Source organism: Amblyomma mixtum, chromosome 10 (assembly GCF_055824585.1).
Source record: "Amblyomma mixtum isolate Tamu chromosome 10, ASM5582458v1, whole genome shotgun sequence".
NCBI classification, from domain to species: domain Eukaryota; kingdom Metazoa; phylum Arthropoda; class Arachnida; order Ixodida; family Ixodidae; genus Amblyomma; species Amblyomma mixtum.
In genome coordinates, this window is record NC_143021.1 from 101,329,219 (window position 1) to 101,342,743 (window position 13,525).

A 13,525-nucleotide genomic window follows, 5' to 3' on the forward strand; every position below is an offset into this window, starting at 1 on the left:
TTTCGGCGATATTTTTGCTGCGGTTAGAAACATTGTGTGCAAAAGGAATTTCGACTGGCTTTTTTCTTGTGATGTTATGTCAGTCATCCTTGCAGCTAACGGCTCCTTTTATCCAGGCGGTGCATGCTTATAGCAAATGCATAGCGTGAATATTGCCGCGTAATAACTAATCTCGAGTTGCGTATCAAAAAGATTGGAGGGGACACTTAAGCTTCCCATAACGGTATACGACATAGCGTAATGTGCTAACTACCAGATATGCCGCAAGGTCATTTTTTCCTCGGCCAGCGCCTCCTCTAATTATATTCGTACAACCAAAAGACGCGGGTTCGATCCCGGCCGTGGCGGTCGCATTTCGATGAAGGCAAAATTCTCGAGGTCCGTGTACTGTGCCATGTGCGTGCGCGTTAATGAACTCCAGGTGGTGAATATTTCCTGCGCCATTCACTACGGCGGCCCTCGTAGCCTGAGTCGCGAACGTTAGACCCCGTAAACCAAACCAAACCAACATTTATATTCATAGATCCCTGGGAGTCCTAAGAGCCCAGCTGGCGCAATGCTGCGGCTGTTAACCGATGCACCACTTCCCTGCAATGGCAGGTGCTCTCAGCGGTGGGCCTTTTGCGACCTAGGCTGCTCTTTCCGAGGAACCAATAATTAACTACCACCTGTCAAGGTGGGCATCTTGCTCACTGTCCAGTGGGCAGGTTGTGATGACACCGCAAGGTCACATGACCTAGGTGGACCACCTGCTACCTAAGCTGATCTCTGGGCAGCACCTGCCACAGTGATGCCCGTCATTTTTCGCTCACAAAGCCGACGCCGACAACGCCGACGCCGTATTTTCTGGACAACGCGGCGTTTAACACTGCCGAGTTTAAATCGACACTTTTATACTTGAAGGTGTCTGCTACAATTGACTTCGTTCGGATACCACGTCAATTGAAATTATGAGGATCTTTGGCAGAAACAACGAAGCGGTCAATGTTGTCGGCAAACCACTGCAAATTGCTATATATTACTATACTAATTATTATATTATTTTGGCACCCACTATCCGCACGGACTCATACACCATGTACACTGTCATTACCACTAAGTGTGCCACTGTTATTAATTGGTCACCAGCTTCTGTACCATGAAATCCACCATGATCGCTATGTGTCCCACCTTGGCCGTCCTCCGTTGAGGGATTTTCCTTAGGGAAACGGTGTCTAATATTTTAGAGTGTTGCTGCTGCGCAACCGGAGTAGCGCATAAAAACTCATGCGTGAAAAACTAACTAAACCTAACCACAACCAACAGGACGTACTGTTTGAGAAATTATGAAACGGTGATTTCACACAACTGTGCTTAATAATAGTCGGACCAATACAAAATAGCATTTTTAAGGCACTCGGAGAAGTTTTTGTCATGTAGAGAGCCGAGTTAGGCTGATGATGGCATTGATTGCAAGAATAAAGAGATAAAAAACACTCAGCCGCCGCGGTGGCTCAGTGGCTATGGTGCTCGGCTGCTGACCCAAAAGATGCGGGTTCGATCCCGGCCGCGGCGGCTAGAATTTCATTGGAGGAGAAATTCTAGAGGCCTGCGTACTGTGCGATGTCAGTGCACGTTAAAGAACCCCAGGTGGTCGAAATTTCAGGAGCCCTTCACTACGGCGTCTCTCATAGCCTCAGTCGCTTTGGGACGTTAAACCCTATAAACCAAACCAATAAAAAACACTCACTTGTGTTACTAACAATGACTACATCTGCGAAAGGTATACCGCCTCTTTTTCTAGAAGCTTTTGGACAGACTACCTTCAGGAGTACCAAACTTCGGTTTCTATTTGAAAATGTAGCACGGTACTCGCTTGGCGAATCTTGAAGACACAGTCCGCGTCGTCGGCTTACTCAAAGTATTGGACATAAGAAACAGTGCATAGAGAACTTATTGTAGTGAGTAGGCGCCAGCACTTATGTTAGTTCGTCAGAACTAGGCGCTGCTTTAGAATTTAACCCCGTCAGGAAGAAGATATTACTGGGTTTTCTGTTTTTGGAGCGTTACCACAATGCCGAAGGCAAATATTAGCCTGTCTCCAATTACGCGCAGACGCCGCAGGAGCTTACCCCCAAACTCTGAAAGCGTCCTTACCTCAGTCAGGAAGCCTTCACTGCAGTGAGGTGCCCTCATGTCAAGCTGACAGCTTCCTTACTGAGGAGCCCTAAGTCAGGTCGTCCTTGGTGCCTCCTCACAGTTAAGGCAGCTGCCAGCTGCCTTCATGCGTCCTTACGTCGCTCCTGGCCCTGAAGGAGCACTTCACCTCACTGCTGCCACAAGTGACTCCACTCCGCGCACTCACGAGGGCGGCCAGACGTGGCGCAAGGCCGCGAGCCCGGCGTGAGCGCAGTTGAGCAGGCGGGAAAAAATGGCAGCGTGGACTTACCGCTAAGCGGGCGACTACGCGCAATTTTTTAACCGTGCTTGTGAATACGCTTTCGATGAAGTGTACCTGTATCCTCCAACAGCTAGGTCGCTTCGCGACGCGATGAATCCAGTGGAAGTGCACTTACAAGAAGAATGTGCGTTCAGATTCCGCACCAGTGCGGCTCGGTCACACTTGGGCATTCGGCGGCGAGAGCGTGCGAAATCCGCCGCTGCCGAAATGTTGCCTCGTTCACACCTCCCGGCCACCACGTCGCCGCTCGTGGCCTAAGATACATGGCTAGCAAATAGCATAAATCGACGCTGTCTATGTACCATAAGCGTGTGCATGCTTACGTACGCTAAACACATGTATTTTGCGGGAAGGTACAACATTTCACAAATTTCCACTTTAAATTCAGCTTATGCAAACAGCGACGCAATCACATGACGATTGACGTTTATGCGGCTACTCCCTTTGCATCTGGTGGCCGAGTTTTCCGCCTAGCTCAGCCTAGTGACGCCATCTGGTTTTCAAGACGGAAACCATTTCTGTCAACAAACCGATGGTTGTCTTAAGCCTAAAAGCAGCTGAATCACCGATCTAAAAAAAAATGAGGCAAATTTATCACACATACTTTCCTTAGAGGCAAGATGGGACGAAGCGAAATACCGATGCTCCATTAATGGCCAGCGAATGCACTGAAAAACGCGGTCACGACGACTAATTCAGACCGAATCGAGGGGCTCAGCTTCGAAGGGCGCCGCCATGTTTGTCGCCGCGGGAATGCAACTTCCTACTCGACGTCCTATTCGCCGATGTGAAGGAAACCTCAAACCCAGACACACGGCATGCGTTCCTTACTTGAGGAGAGGCGAGCAGAGCTTTCAGAGTAAGCTGGCTTCCTCCATCGAACATTCGCGGAAAGGCGGCCTCACGTAAGGTTAGGAAGACTTCGAGGAATGGAAGCTTTCAGAGTTTGTGCCTTAGCAGTTATGATGCTCCGCTGTTAACGCGAAAGAAGCGGGTTCGAGCCCGGCTGCGGGGGTCGAATTTCCATGGCGGCGAAATGCTAGAGGCTCATGTACTGTGCGCTCTACAAGTAAGTGCAGGTTAAACAAACCCGGGTGGTCGAAATTATCCAGTGCCCTCTACTACGGAGTACCTCAAAGCCTGAGGCACTTTGCGACGTTAAGGTGCGTAAAGCCAAACCAATTATGGGCTCACATGCGCATTGGGGATGGGGCCGCACAATTAAGAACTTATTTTGAAATGTTTTGGTGTTGCGGCTGCGGATTATAGCTCAATGTGGCGAATATTTTGCTCGCCTGAAGCCTGCAGAAAACCTCGGGCAGAGTGGCACCCCACGGTTGCAATACGTAGCAAAGACAGTGTAGCAGGGACGATCCGCCGTCGTTCTATGGAAGACTCGGTGGTAGAGATCCTGCAAAACATAATGCACGGGGAATCCTAATGTTCAAAAGGGTTGAAAATTGGGCGAGTTGGTACGAATTCATACTGGTGGCACCACAGGGACAGGGACAGAGACAGAGTGACAACAACACAAGTGCTCACTAACAACTGAAAAAATTTATTGAAAACACAAAAAATATATAACCAAAACCTATGGTTACATGCACAGTCATAACACTGTTACAAAGGTTACAGGCAAGAACACACGTTAAATCACGACGAATTCGTCGTGACGGGACAGTGCGCACTGTTCCGTTCTGTTGTCTTGTGTGTGCATGTCAGTGTGCGGTTTTTGGCGGCTTTAAATTACAAAAAAGAAGTGATGGCAGGTCCCATCAGTTCTAACATTTCTTGAACCCGTTTGGAAGTTACCGGAAGGAAACCTAGTTTTTTATAGCGCTCACATCCGATGATGTGCAGTGAACTATATTACGTAAGAGGAGTATTTTTACTTTGCGTAGTATTAACGGACTGCAGCTTCTTTGGCTGGAGGCTGGTGCTAGGTTTGATTTTTCCAGACATGTCGCATGCAATCTACATCACCTTGAAATCAGTGAATGGTGAAGGCTGATATAGATCGTTGTTGCCTACCTTCAGAAGCTTCAACACCTTTTTTTGGATTTCAATCGAAGCATGTGCTCCTTGCAGGTCAAGTGCCCCGAAATGTGACACTCCTCGGTTCCACATGTGGTCGACCGATTCCAGAAAGTTCGATGTCTCTGCCTCGATAAAGACTGTATCGTTTCTGTAAAAATCAGGGGAATAGAGATAAAAAAAGCAGGTTCAGATGTCACATGTAGGGAAACGCCTGAAATATGTGGCATCCGATTGCAGTTATTAGAGTCCTTAAATAAACGCAAATATATTAAAAAGTCATCTCTCCACTTCGCAGTAGTATTTTCGAAAAAAATGCGATATATATAAAAAGGAAAAAGCATAAATTGCAGTTTATCTTCAATGTACACCCAAGTTTTTAGAGGTTTGGGGCCATCTCTTTTCCTGTGAGCCCTCAAACGAAAGTTTTGCTGCAGGTCCATAAAACAAACTTTGAGCCGAACACTGCATCCTGGAAATCGCCTCCGGGTTGAAAATAATTTCTGAATTCCTAATGATGCCAGGCAAGTGGAATAGTAAGGACATGATATATAATTAGCGGAGTGCGAACTTATGCCACACGGTATATTGCCGAAACGTATGCGGTATACCTTTTACCGAATCTGATCACCGACTGACTATGCATACAATTACCTCCTGTTCACGCCACGACTCTGCTCTTACTACCAAGCTTTGCCGCGCCACCCGCGTGCCCGCCGATGGCTGGTAATAGAGCGATAAGGCAGGCACAAAATGTGCTTTGGCTGCGACTGCCGTGTAATGCCGTTCGTCTACCGCCAACGACCCTCGATGCTCAGCCGCTGCCGAAATTGTTCTGAGCGCAAGTTGGCTCCAAAAATAGTTTTCTTAGCGAGGTGCTTGTGCCTGACTTTCCCGCGTTACTTCTTGTGGAAGCGCTGGTTGCAAGACGGCCGTGCAGCGGACTCCGGAGAAGAACAGAAGCGCCGTCCTTCAGCGATCTACGAACGTCGAGCCTGAAACCGCACCCGCAGTAAGCCGCGCGAACAAGGTCGGCCACCCTAGTTTAGGCCATTTCTGCAGGCCAGGTACGCGAAGACACAGACGCCGAAGCTGGAACTGCCACCAGATACGTCCTTTGCAGAGGTTCAGACAACGGGAATTATGAAGACTGCTGAGAATCTGACGTCACTCGTTTTGCAACAGCCCAGGGAGCCAACGTCTATCCACGGAGCCTCGCACGACAACCGAGAAGAGTGGAATTCGAAAGAGCCACAACCTTGAACAAGTGGGACCAAGAACAAAATATGCTATGTCTACTCCTCGCTCCAGGGTTCGGCGAAAATATGGTTCGGAAACCATAAGTCTTCTCTTAGCACTTATAAAATGTTGAAAGTTGATCTTCTAAACACGTTTACCAGTGTCCTTCGCGACGGAAAGGCACAGCTGTGTTACTGCAGACGCGTCTGTAGCACCCAGATGAGGCTGCGGTAGTCTTCGTAGAAGAAAGAACGAGCCAGTTTCTATGAGCGGACCCAGCGATAACAGAATAAAAGGAGCTACGCATCTTAATGAGAGTAATCAAACAACAAGTCCTCGCACTACTTGTACGCAATCCCCCCATATCTCCAATGAGTCTGCAGCTGAGGAGTGAGCCAGCTCACAACCACGAAAGACAGCCACAAGTTATTGCAGGAAGCTCCACCGTCGCTGCTGCGCTTGGCAATGACAGCTTGCGCTAGACAATGCAGGCTGTTGTTCAGGAAGAACTGAGCAAACTCCTGCCTTTCGAGCTGCAACTGCAGCAAGCCTCGTTAACTGACGTCATCAGGGAGGAGGTCCAGCAAGAGCTTGGGATGCAGAGACTACCGGGACCAACGCCACTTCCGAAGACAATAAGCTACGATACGGCTGCCGTAGCCCTCTGCGCACTGTGTACCGAGAAGTGCATTCGCCATCACACCGCGGTCCCTCCTTATCCCGCCCGATACCATACAGTCACCGTTCCCAAGAAAAAGTTACGGGTGGCGTACCCGTGATCACCTTCTTTGTTACTACTGCGGAGAAGCTCGGCACCTTTACCGGTTCTGTCGGTGCCGACAACTTCGTCTTCGGGGATTCAACACCGAGGAACACGTGCGGTGCCTGGGCAACGACCATAATATATCGAGGGCTACTTGGCCGATAGCTCCCACTTCTCTCGGTTGCAGCGGCAACACCGATTCAGCTTTCCTGGACGTCGTCCTTATTCTGACCTCGGGCGCAACCGTTCGCAGAGTTCCCACGGGAGAACTAAAAGCAGCAACTCCTAGAGGGAGGGTTAGTGTGAAGTGCAGCAATGAAAGCCCTCCGCGTCGCTACAAGACCTAGGCTCAGCGGTAGCTGCGTGCCTGAAACGTTGCTACCGAAAGAGGACTCGACAGTTCGGATCATCGTCGACCAAAAGACCAGTGGCTATCGTGCCTTCGCATTACATACCCTGCCCAAGCCCATTTCTTCCTTTTATTTTGACTAGGCTGTCATTCATCCCAGTTTGTTGCTCTCCCACTCCACTCGCTTCCGATATCATAACGTTACACCTATCATTCGTCTTTCCATAGCTCGCTGCTTTGTCCTTATCTTAAGCTAAACCCTCTTTGTTAGCCTCCACGTTTCTACCGCAAGGGTGAGTACCGGTAAGATACAGCTGTTATATGTATATATGTAAGATACAGCTCTTGAGGGTGATTGGAAAACTTCCATTCATGGTCTGGGAGAACTAGTAATGCGCTCTGTAACGAGCGTTAAATAGACAGGCTCTGATTGCAGCAAGGTGCTACGCCGACCCACGAAGTGTGCCTGGCGGTTTATTTCGGGCCTTTATCAAGACCACGGAACGAAAGGATGGAAAGGGATTGGGAGGAAGAAAGGGGCAAGTTGCTTTGCTTCCGAGCTGATAAGCTGCAATCTGATACATCTTCTCTTCCCAATAAAAAACTATGAAACTTGTTGAAAGTTGCTGTCATAATGAATTTTGGGTGGAAAAAACAGCGCGAAAGGGACGGAAGACAAAGATGAAGGAAACCACACGGACGATGCGATGCGTCCCTTTCGCGCTGTTTTTTCCACCCAAAATGAACGTATACCAACTCGCCCAACTTTCCATTCTACTGTCATAATGAAGCCTTCGAGATTCCGCACGTTGCCTGGTTGATCTTCGTAGGCTTGGCGAGTTGACTGTATGATCTGTGCCAGGCGTCGGAGTAGTGTGATCCACCGTGGTTCGTCTAGGCCTTTGCGATTGTTGAGGGCTGTCTGCATCCCGGCTTGATCAGTGAATTACGGGTGTCGGATCCACCATATGTTGTTGGTCCGTGTCCGCGTTTGCCCCATGGCTGTCGATAATCTGGTCTTCACTTCCTTGAGACCGTTTTGCAGGGCTGCCGACTTTTTCGGGAATGGGTAGTAGGTGTTGCTTGTTCCGTCTTAGGAGCCGCTGGTCCTCCGTTTCCACCACTTATGACTTCGGTGCTGCTTTCTGGACTACCGTCGCCGTGCGTGCCCAGTTGTCGCCTTGGACACGAACTGAAATTCCTTCCTTGAGTGGTGACAGTACCTTGCCTACCGATGACTGCCGATGCTTCAGCACTGCGACACTTGGCTGCTCGTTGTACAGAGGCAGGGAACTACGGAGGTGCCTGCCTTGTAGCAGTTCGCCAGGAGAACGGCCATCTTCCAGGGGAGAAGAGCGATACGCTAACAGACCCAACCAAAAGTCACTGCGCGACTCATTGGTCTTCTTAAGGATGCGCTTGACTATTTGAACCCCCTTTTCCGCTAACCCATTAGACCTCGGGAATTCAGGACTCGATGTGATGTGGTGAAAATCATACTTTTGCGCAGAGACGAAACTCTCTCGATGCGAACTGGGGCCCATTGTCTGTACAAACTTCTACAGGGATGCCGTGGCGCGAGAAAATAGCGGATATTTTCCCTATGACCTCTTTTGCCGTTGTGCCTCTTAGCTGCTCCACTTCAGGGAAATTCGAGTGCGCGTCATATACTACCACATAGGAGGCGCCTCCGAACTGAAAGAGGTCAATTCCTACGCGATGCCACGGCCTATCGGGGGTAGGCTGCGCGACACCGTTCATAAAAAGAACCTCTGTGTCGAGACCGACATGCTTGATGGCACTGCCATTGTAAGCTTTCAGCACAGCAGTACTTTGTTGGAGGCTCGGAGTTTTTTTGAGACGGCGGTAAACAGTCGCAGGAATTATGTTCGCTTGCGTACCTGTGTCCACCTTGAACCTGATGTCGTGGCCACGTATGTTTCCACTAACCGTCCATCCTGCACCGGCCCCTTTTTCGATGCCACAAACATCGATATCTAAAATGTCGAACCCGTCCTCTGCCTTATCTTCTTGAACCTGATCTATCTGTAGGCTCGGGCGACGCTTGCAGCATACCGCAAAGTGGTTTGGCTTCTTGCAGGTAAAGAATGTCTTTCCATACGCCGGGCATTCCTTCTCTGCATGCATTCTGTTGCATTGCCGACAACGAAAAGCTTTCCGCTTCTGCTCAGATTTGTGGGTGTAGTCTACGTGCAGGGTATCTTTCGACCAAACGGCATTCTGCCGCGCTGACACCTCGGCCGCTTTACACATTTGCTCTGCCTTCTGTAATGATAGGTCTTTTTCTCGCAGCATTTTTTTCCTCATCTTCGGATCGTTAGTACCAAAAACAACCTGATATCGTATCATGGATTCTTCCAGCACGCCAAATTCACACAGCCTCGCCTGCTTCTTTAAATGCCACAGAAATTGCTCAAATGGCTCTCCTTCATCCTGCATACCAAGGCGAAAAACGTCTTTCATACACCTCGTTCCCGTCATCAGCACAGTACTCCTCAAACTTTCGCAGTACGGTCTGGTAGTCTTCACTACTCTCACCTTGTGCAAAGGAGAAGTTGTTATAGACGTCGAGGGTCTCTTCCCCAGCGACACTGAGAAGGATTGCGGTCTTGGCGGCTTCCGTCCTGGTTGGCGTGGTAGGCGTTGCCGTGAAGAAAAGCTCCAGTTTCTGCTTGAACATTTGCCAGTTTCTTCGTAAGTTTCCTGCCAGGTGTAGCGGTTCTGGAGGCTTGACAACATCCATTCTGGCGCGGCTTCGATCCCGCTTCTGACACCATGTAACATGCGTTAAAGAGACAGGCTCTGATCGCAGCAAGGTGCTACGCCGACCCACGAAGTGTGCCTGGCGGTTTATTTCGGGCCTTTATCAAGACCATGGAACGAAAGGAGGGAAAGGGATTGGGAGGAGGAAAGGGGCAAGTTCCTTTGCTTCCGAGCTGATAAGCTGCAATCTGATACACGCTCCACTCCATTCTTATTCTTCTAGTTATTTCCCTCTCATGGTCCAGATCAGCGGTCACTACTTGCCCTAAGTAGATTTAGTCTCTTACTAGTTCCAGTACCTCACTACGAACTGCGAAAGGCTGTTCAGCAGTCTAGCAAGAGTGTTGAACATTACTTTGGATTTCTGCATGATAATTTTAGACCGACCGTTCTGCCCTGCCTAACTCATAGATCATGCTTTGAATTTCTTGTCCGTGGTGACTTAGCAAAGAAATGTCAGCTGCGAAATCTCAAATTACTTAGGCATTCTCCATTAACTCTTATGCCCAACTGTTCGCAATCCAGGCCCTGGAACAGGCGGTGAATACCATTGCCGAGATCGTGTCTCCCTGCCTGGAATCTTTCCTTATTGGAACTTAATTGCTGACTTTATGGAGGACTACGTGAAATGTGGAATCATTATAGATATCTTCTAATATTTACACATAACACTCTTCTACACCCTAATTCCGAAATGCCTGCATGACAGCAGAGGTTCTCTCTGAGTCAAATGCTTTCTCGTAATCAATGAAGGCTATGTATAAGGGTAGGTTATATTCTGGGTATTTCTGTATAATCTGATTGCTAGCGTGAATATGGTCTCTTGTCGAGTACCGTTTACAAAAGCCTGCCTGATCATTTGGAAGATTGAAGTCTAAGGTTGTCCTGACTCTTTTAGCGATCACCTTAGCAAATACCTTGTGGGCAACGGACAGTAAGCTGATCGGCCTGTAATTCTTGACGTCCTCGATGTCTCCTTCCTTATAAATTAAGATAATGCTAGCGTTCTCTCAAGCTCCTGGTACGCTCGAGGTCACAAGGCAGTGCATATACAGGGTGGCTAGTTTTCTAGCACAATGTCATCTACACCCTTCAACAAATCTGCTGTTACTTGATCGTCATCAGCTGCTTTAGCACTTGGCACTGCTCTTAAGGCTTTATTACTTCCTCGTCCGTTACTGGCGAGATGACCCATTGCTGAGCTCGACCGCCTCTCTCAGTAGCGTTCTGATTAGATTCGCTAATGCATAGATTTGTGTAGAACTCTTCGGCTGCTTTAATTATCTTATCTATATTGCGAATGGCATTGTCCTCTTTGTCTCTTAGCCCATGCGTCTGGTTTTTACCTATGCCTAGTTTTCTGTTCACTCTTTTCAAGCTACCTCGCTCTTTAGAGCATGCTCGATTTTCTCCATGTTAAACTGCTTTATCTCGGCCACCTAGCGCTTATTTATTAACTTCGATAGCTCTCCTAGTAATATCCTGTCTGTGAAGTTAGACCTCCTCATGCTTTGGTGTTTATTAATCACATCTTTACTCTCCTGAGATAGCTTGCTGGCATCCTGTCGAATCATCCTACCACCTGCTTCTGCGGCGCACTCCATAAGGATAGGTATGAAATTATTGTTCATCGTTTCAACATTACGGTCGTCTTCTTCAGTTACAGCGGAAAATCTGTTCTGCAGTGAAATCTTGTATTCGTGTACTATATCTATGAACGCTAACTCGTTAATAGCCTTCCATTTCACTAATTTCCTCCGTTCCCTCTTAAAATCAAAGCTAATACGGACCTTACCTGTCTGTTCTCGCTACAACGGACCTTTCCGAGGACCTCCACATCCACTACGGTGCTAGGGTGAGCGCACAGTATGAAGTCTATTTCATTTTATCTCACCATTGGGGCTCTTCCACGTCCACTTCCTGTTTTCTCGTTTGCGGAAGAAGGTAATCGTGATCCGTAAAATATGTATATCTGCGAACTCTACTAATAACTCTCCCCTGCTATTCCTAGAACGTACGACATAGTAACCTACCGCTTGATTTGCAGCTTGCTTCTTGCTTACCTTTGCACTGAAGTCGCCCATCCGTAGAGTGCACTGTGATTTTAATTTGGTCATTGCCGATTCCATATCTTTATTGAAGCTTTCAGCGATTTGGTGAACATGGCTTGATGTAGGAGAGTAGGCTTGCACCACATTCAGCTTGTACCTTTTATTAAGCCTAATTATGATAGCTGCGAGCCTCTGGTTAATACTCTAAAGCTCCTCTTTGACGCCAGCTATATCCTGATCGACGAGGAACCCCACACCTAGTTCTTGCCTCTCTGCTAATACACGATAGCACAGTACGTGTCCGTCCTTTAGTACTGTATACGTCTCACCTATCCTCCTAACCGGACCATGCCCTATGACATCTCACTTATTACCGGCAAATTCCTCCAACAGCACTGCTAAGCTAACCTCATTGGACAAGGTTCTAGCGGTAAACGTTGCCAGGTTCAGTTTCCAATGGTGGCCTGTCCGGAGTGATTCTTAGCAGCCTCCGCTGCGTCATACGTCTGACCGCCGCACTGGTCAGTTGCTCCGCAGCCGCTGGGAACTGAGGGCCAAGGGTTTAATGGTTTGTTCATAGAAGGTGGCGGTCAAGTACTACCCAAGGGTGGTCAAACACTGTTCTTGAGAGGAAGTGCGTTGTCGGTTGTGGCCACTGAGATCAGGCCGCACTCCAGTCTTGGTTATGCAATTCCATCGGCACGCGGAGTTTTTTTTTATACCCGTTGGAGAATTGCGTGGCCCCGGGATTCGAATCCGATTCCTCTTGCACGCGAGGTGGATGCTTTACCTTTACGCCATGGCTGCCCTCTTTGCGGGGATAGGGCGACCGCAAGTGGCAAATAGCAGGATTGATTTGAGAGACAAGGGAAGGCCTTTACCCTGCAGTGGGCGTAGTCAGGCTAATGATGATGGTGATGATATTTGATGTGGGATGGAATGATGTTCTACAATTTAGCGCTAACGAAACATACCCTTCGACATCTTAAAACGCTCTGTGTTATGGGTAGACTCAGAGTACTGTTATTGGAGTGTCTAGATTTACTTGAAGGCAATGTTACTTGAAGTGCAGTCTTATAACCGAAATTAAATAGAAAGGGATGACGTTAACGTTTCTGTATAATGGTTGTGGTGTGAATTCCACAGTAACGATGCTATTTATCTCGTTGCACTTTTGTGGGAAGTTTTCAATGGAGTGATTTATGATGCATAAGTGAAGCCAGATTGACTAGATTCGGTATGTTAGATGACAGTGAAATACACTGAAGTAAATCACGCGCAATGTATCAAGGCTAAAATAATTTTTGCCTTAATTATTGTAGCGCGAGCAAATGTTAATTTGTTGCAGAACGTTTCTATGTGAGAAGCCCAATCTAGATTTTTATCTAAGGTTATTTCTAAATCGCTTCCATCATGTACTTGATCGAGTGGTAGTCTTCCGACCTACAGTGCCCATGTTCTTGGCCCCCGTTTTCTGCTAGAGGTGGGAACTGTAAACTTTCTTGTTTTTTAATCTTGAAGATTAGCCAGTGGATTTTTAACCATGCTATTGTGTTCTCGAGTCATTTGAAATTGCATTGGCTTCTTTTAGTGAGCTATGTTTGTTTGCTTGTGTGTTTGCTTGTTTGTTCATGTGAGTTAAACGATGCAAAGCGACTCAGGCCAGATGCGATGCCTTAGTGCAGGACTCCGGAAATTTCGACCAACTGAGATTCTTTAACGTGCACTGATACCGCACAGTACACAGACCTCTAGAATTTCTCCTGCTTCAAAATTCGACCGCCGCAGTCGTGATCACACTCACGCCTTTCGGGTTAGCATGCGACGGTCAAGTGAGCTGTGTGGTATTTATTAGAAGAGCAGGG

General features: G+C 48.0%; 1 protein-coding gene across 1 annotated transcript in view; it reads right to left on the bottom strand.

Annotated features, from left to right (window-relative positions):
• The window catches only part of LOC149326549 (uncharacterized), a 58,694-nt gene that overhangs the window by 36,541 nt on the left and 8,628 nt on the right, over nt 1-13,525 (bottom strand). The window contains exons 2-3 of the mRNA XM_089564611.1: nt 4,472-4,625; nt 3,736-3,851 (exon numbers count right to left, since the gene is read on the bottom strand). Of these exons, the coding sequence (XP_089420737.1) occupies nt 3,736-3,851; nt 4,472-4,625 (270 nt within the window). The remainder of the gene's footprint in view (nt 1-3,735; nt 3,852-4,471; nt 4,626-13,525) is intronic.